We start from the raw sequence: 6722 nt of genomic DNA, 5'->3' as shown, positions 1-6722 counted from the left end.
CTAGAGCGGATCAATGATTGGTAAGCCGTGGAAGAAGTTTGTTAACGAATCTAAGGCAACGGAAAGTCAGCAGGAAGATCTACAGCTCAGATTGAACCGCATTTCCCTAACACAAGTTCCAAGGTGAATGTGCAAGTTCCAAGGTGGGGTAAAACATTTTCAGATCGAAAGATACAATGAACCTGGACAAGATTGAAGATCTGATGGCTATGATTAATCATGGGAAATGTGATCAAGGAGATTAAGCGGTTAGAAGATTGTTTATAAATAGGAAACTGTGATAAACAATGCATGCAGGCAAGTGTATGCACAGGGATTCTACATAGTGATTACCGAGCATAGAAGCTTGAAGACCTGTTAGAATAACATAGTATTGATGCCCAACAGATAGACAAGATTAGTTCTATGTCTAGATTGTATTGAACAAATAGGAATTTGCTTTAGCATTTTAGATGTGAAGTTGCAGATAGATTTTATTACTGTTATTTTGTGAAAGTGACAAGAAATCTCTTAACCGAGTGAACTTAACAATCTTATATGTAAATCCTCTAGCAAGGTGACATTCTGATTGAGTGTTTGAAATCCTTTGACAAGGTCACTTTGTTAACAAAGTGAAGATCCTAATAGATCTTAGGGAAATCCCTTAACCAGGTCACATCTAGCAATGTGTTTGTAATCTTTAACAGGATTTGCTTTTAACCGAGCATACTCTAGAAGAGTATATTTCTTAGTGGGTCCGAAATCCCATAGTGGTTTTTCTCTATTTGGGTTTCCACGTTAAATCTGGTGTTATGAGGTTTATATTGTTCATATGCTTTTGAGTTTGCATGTTTGACAATTTTTGGTTATATAACTGATATATGTGTTACCGAGGTTGAATCTGATGTTTTTATGGATGATTAAGTTTGTATGATTCACCCCCCCCCTCTCATCTTGTTGGGTATTGGATCTGTACTTATATCAAGTATCAGAACTATCAACCACAAGGATCTCCAGACTTCTTTTTATTCTTGGAGCCCATAGGCCTACCTTTTTTTTTAGTCAAGGAGGATCCTTTTATAAGGTCGTCCTCATCTTCACTAACTTCAGAGGGTTCATTCCTAGTAGCTGCAATTCCTCCTATGTCGGACCCAGATATCTGGGAGTCTGGAAAGCCAAGGAGCACTATGCTAGACCTAATTTCTTCAAGACCCTTATTGGCGTAGATTACTTTAATAACATGATTATCTTCTAACTCTTTGAGCATAGAGGCTGTCGAAGGGTTGGTGATGTTAACTTCAGGGGTAAGCCCTGCAGGTAATGAGGAGTCTGAATTCTTGGGGGTTTCAGATCTGATCATCACACTTATAGGGTTATCACTGGTGCTAGCAACATCAACACTTCGGCTAGGGTTCTCAAGTTTCTTAACCATTTTTTTACCACAGAGTTTGCTGGGGTTCGAGCGGGAGTGGGTGAGCTAATATTTGAAGGGAGGGGGCAATCGCAGATGCCCATTACTTGGATGATAGTTGGGATAGAAGGATGGCTTTGATTTGGGGCATTTTGGTTGCTAATCTTCCTCCTACGCTTTCTAGAAGTGACCAGCTTAAAACAGTCAGAGGGTGATTCTGGAGGGCCAATTGGTGGGTCAGGGGCTGGATCGAGGTGATTAGAGACAAGGGATGAGTGATCAATGTGCATGGGTTTTAATTATGAAAAATTGGTGATGGGAATAGCGGCTTCTTCGTTAACAAGGAGCGGGGTGGATGAGTGTTGAGAATCCTTGGATCTAGGGTTCGTGGGGGCATTAGATGAGTTACTGTTGGGTTTATGATTCCTGTGATTAATGATTGGGTAATTTTTTCGAAGATGCCCTTCTTTTTTGCAGCGAAAGCATGCATTTAATCCACCAAGCATTTCAATAGGGCAGACAAAGGTTTCTTCATTGACGTTTAGGGTTAAAGATGGTGGGATATCAATCCTTGGCTTGATCGATACAAGCATTCTGGCATCCAGGTTAGGGACAAGGTGGGTCGTTTCATCAATATAGATCATTTTTCCAAAGGGTTCCATTAACTGTGGAAGAAAACGCCAGAGGAAGGGGGGTACATCCTTGAGGATGACCCACCTAGGGGAGGATAGTGTGAGAACCTCATCACAGACCGCCTCTGGAGACCAAGCTAGGGCACGAAAGGAAGTATTTCCAACTGTCCAGTATTGGCGCTTTAGTGCCTCCCTTTGAGCCTCGTGAGAATTAAAAAAAATAAGGTAGAGACCCTTTTGAATTTGTCTGCAAAAAGATATGTTAAGCCCTAGTTTTAAATTCTAGAGGTTATGAAACCAGTCATCTAAAAATTTCCTAGGTGGGCATTTCTCGACATCAACACATGCAAAGAAAATGACGGTATTACTTAACCTAGTCTTTTCCGAGGTAATTTCATTCAACATTTCCAAATTGGGTGAAATGCAGAAGGAGCCTGAGATAGTGCTAGGGCACTTACCTACCTCACTGGATCTTTCTTTGCCAGGAGCCTTAGAAAATCTTGCGTTAGGGTTGACTCCATTTGTAGGCGGGGAGACGGTTTCGACGAAAGATTTCTTTGGCGGAGATTTAGATTGATCTGCGGATTTAGGGCCGTTAATGGCATCACCATCCGATTCTGACTCCATAGGAAGCCAAAGATAAAGCCGCACGAGTGACCAGGTAGGTGGAGGGAGTTGCAATTTAAATGAAGTGTAGTATTAAATTTGCAAACAGAAGGAAAGAAAAGAACGAAAAAAAAAGCAGTGGAGAGGAGTTTCAAACCGGGTGGAGGAGAATTAACCCCTCCACAAAGATGCTGCGGTGTCCACGTCACCACAGTTGCCTCGAACAGCTTGCATACAACCAGACTTAGCGCTCGTAGGCCAGATTCGCAATCGCCAAGTTTGCAGACCCCATTTTAATCCGATATCTCAATTATATAGTTTTGAGTAATTGCAATCCCGTTTCACATGATATAACGCTGCGTTGCTTTCATTCACCACTTCTTTCATTGCATCGTAAGCTGGTTGGGCCAAATTGTTTTGCACTCTAACTCCTGCACTCGTTTCGCTCCTTCTATTCCTCCCTATTCGTGCTAGGGTTTTCTTCATCTGCAATCCATTTTAGCTGCTTGGTATATTTTTTCCTTGGCAAAATCAGCCGCCCAACCCTTACAACTTGTAATCGGCGTAGCTTTGTGCAATGCGGAACCAATCTGCACCTAGGGCATCTGCACTCGGGACAATCTCAGGAGTAAAGTTTTATTTGTTATAAATACTGCTTCAATACTCTGATGAAACACACTAGATCTCGAAGTTCTGTAAAGTTGGACACAAATCTCCTCCTGGGTAACGCTTATCCTTGTCGATATATGATATGTTTATTATTTATTTATGTTTTATATAGATAAGATTTATATTTATTATTATATATCATGCTCAATAATATAAATTATTAAATAAAAATATATTATAATTTTAACATATAATATTCATCAAAATATTAAATATACTATTTGTATTATTTATTTATATAACTCTCTTTAAATATTTATTTATAACTCTTTAGCTCATTTCATGCAAATATCTAGAATGTCATCTGCAACTAATAAATATATTTCAAAGCATTTTATAACTAATAATACTTTCTCACTCAAACACAAACTCTTTGTTTCTCCCCTCCATATCTCTATCTCTATCTTCCCTTTCTATCTTTTTCTTCAAATCTCTCCTCTCCTTCTCTATCTATATCTCATTATCTACATATCTCTCTTATTCACTCCATTCCTCCCCTATCTTTATTTATCTCTCCCTCTCTTTATGTATATATCTACTTATCTCTACTCTATATATATCACCTCCTATATCTTTACCTTTCCATCTCTCCATCTCCCCCTCTCTCAATATCTCCCTCTTTATCGATAGGAACTTGACACATTGCATCCCTTGTTAAAGCATGATATATAATAGTAAATATAAATCTTATTTATATAAAACACAAGTAAACAATAAAAATATCATATATCTAATATACATCAAATATAATATTAAATGAAAATAAATTTAATAGTTAAAATTATATCGAAATAGTATATAATACTAAATTGAATTTATTTAAATTATTATATAATATAAAATATTCATTGTATCTTTTATTTCCTACAAATAAATAAATAAAAATTAAATATTAATAATATCTATATCTATGGTAAAAATGTTTTTATCTTAAATTTTCTTTATTATTATTCTTTATTAATTTTTATAATAAGTCAAATTAAAATATAAAACAAGATCTTCAAATAATATTATTGGATGTTATATAAGCTGAAGAGATAAATATGTTATTTAAAAAAAAATGAATTTATTGTTTTTTGGTAAAATTGAATTTTCTATAATTATTTAAAATAAAAATTAAACAAAACTATAGAATTTTGTTGAGAAATTTTAATTCTATGCATTGATTGGACAAATTAATTAAAAAGTTGAATTGGTGGAGAACTAATAATAATAAATGTTATTAATTAGAATTTAGATTATTTAAGTGATTTAAGATTGAAATATTTTATTTCAAATGATATAGAAAGCAAAGGAGATAGGATATTGTTTAGTTTTTTCTAATTATATATAATTAAAAAATATATATACATTATTATTACTTTTACAAGAAAAATAAAAAGTATTGTCCAATGTGTCATCAAAATTTCATATAACATATTTATAATGAATGCAAAAAAATAATTGAAATAAGGTCTAACAATATTATGAAAAGTAATGAACAATAAAAAAATATATTTTTTGTCTACAATATTAAATTGGAATAGATAAAATATAAGTTTTTTTTTTTAAATTGAGATCCAATAATATTATTTGAAGATCTTGTTTTATGGTGATTTAAAAAATAATATTATGAAAAGTAATGAGATGAAACAAATTTAAGATAAAAACACTTTTTATTCACAATATTAAATTAGAATGAATAAATGTGTCTTTTTTTTTAATTAAATTTTATAATTACTGTAACCAGTGAAATTTTTATTTTTGATTTTTTAAAATTATGAAATAAAAAATTTAATTATAAATAATTAAAAAATTGTTAAATTTTTTAATTCTGATAAACTAATTGAAACTAACCTGAAACAAACCTTGAGAGGAACTAATAATAATAATAAAAATAATCTTTAAACTTTTTGAATATCCAAAAGCAAATGATCCGTTTTTAAAGGATTTAGCAAATATCTTCCCGCAAAAGAGAGGAAATTAGATTGAGACACTTTTTGACTGCTTTGCAAAAGGAATCGTATAAGTTGTAGAAATACAAGGTAGGCGGAGAAATAGGATAATGATTGCATCATTACTATTATTATAGTAAAGACGACATCTTACAATCTCAGACGCAACGCATGTGGGCACGCTAATCCAGATTCCAGATTCTGACTTTTTCGCCCAATTAATTTATGTTATTCCATTCAATTCACGCAAAGATGATGTTGACATCCGTTGAACCAATGTAATTTGATTTCAGACTCCATCAAAAGCTTACAACGGAATCGAAAATCGTCGGGTGTGATCGAAATTTGACAACCCATCCGTTCGTTTGTTGAAATTCTAATCAAAATTCCACTACATTGAGGACATTCTGGTAACATAACTGTTCTTTTGGCCGAATTTTAGCCCCTTTTTTGTTTGGGTCGCAGATATTGCTGTAGTTGAGTGATCAGATCGACTCATCGGTAACAGAGGTAGCAGATAAGTAACCTGTGGACTGTTACATTGTAGAGACAGTTATGGGTGCCTCATTAATGGAGGTATGCACATGAATGTCTGCCTTTTCTTGCTTGAATTTTTTTCAAATTTGTAGGTTTTATTCGTTTCATAATAAAAATGAAGGCATCAATCTTGTCGGGAAAAGCATTGAGGAAAATCTTCTCTCCTTCGTTTTGGGTGTGCGTATGCTGTGATGTTCGGATTAGTTCCCCCCAAAAATTCAGTCATTCATTTATGATACCCCTAGTCTAACCGAAACTACAACACGGCTGTATTTTTGGGTTGCTGTATTCGATCTGTTTCTGTAACAAAGTTTTAAAATTCCACTTCCACTTCTTTGATTTGTGTATATAAAACCTGACTATGTGGGCTTGCATATTGGTTATCTGCAGGCATTTACAAAGTCTCTTGCAATGACAATTCTTTCAGAGATAGGGGACAAGACCTTTTTCGTCGCTGCTGTAAGTCTATAATCTAATTGTTGGTCAATAGGAAAGTTCTTTTCTTTTCGAGTGTCTGGCTGTACACATGAGGTCAATATAGTTTTATAGAGCAATTGCAATTGTTTGGTGCTGGAAACTGCAGGAGTTTCAAGAATAGATTAGTTAACAGTGCTCGGTTGGACCTTGTGTTGTACTTCCCATTTTAAAATCTGATTGCTATCGTGCATGCTATCTTTCGTTTATGTCAATTCTGGATACTGCATTTATGGATTGGCTATCTGCTTTCTTGTCCTCTTACTGTTTTGAATTGATCCTTTAGTAGGCCAAGAAAACCACTTTCTGTTAATAAAATAAGGAATGCACTTTTATTGTGTATATTTTTTGTTTGCCTGGATCGTTCAATGGAACTTGTATTTGGAGATTGTATCTAGTTTGATCCTGGAAACACATCAGTTCTGATTGAATTAGGTACTGTTTATATGTGACGAAGTATCATTTCCCAATTTGGTAACT

The 6722-nt window shown here is 34.3% G+C and overlaps 1 protein-coding gene across 1 annotated transcript in view; it reads left to right on the top strand.

Moving 5' to 3' along the window:
* The first annotated feature begins 5333 nt into the window (after positions 1-5333).
* Positions 5334-6722, top strand: part of LOC131068939 (GDT1-like protein 5) — a 28958-nt gene continuing 27569 nt past the window's right edge. Inside the window, exons 1-2 of the mRNA XM_059207812.1 lie at positions 5334-5807; positions 6159-6227. Of these exons, the coding sequence (XP_059063795.1) occupies positions 5787-5807; positions 6159-6227 (90 nt within the window). The 5' untranslated portion in view covers positions 5334-5786. The remainder of the gene's footprint in view (positions 5808-6158; positions 6228-6722) is intronic.

This window comes from Cryptomeria japonica, chromosome 7 (assembly GCF_030272615.1).
Source record: "Cryptomeria japonica chromosome 7, Sugi_1.0, whole genome shotgun sequence".
In the NCBI taxonomy this organism is placed as follows: Eukaryota; Viridiplantae; Streptophyta; class Pinopsida; order Cupressales; family Cupressaceae; genus Cryptomeria; species Cryptomeria japonica.
The sequence above is the reverse complement of the archived record's forward strand: the minus strand, read 5'-3'. Positions and strand labels throughout refer to the sequence as shown.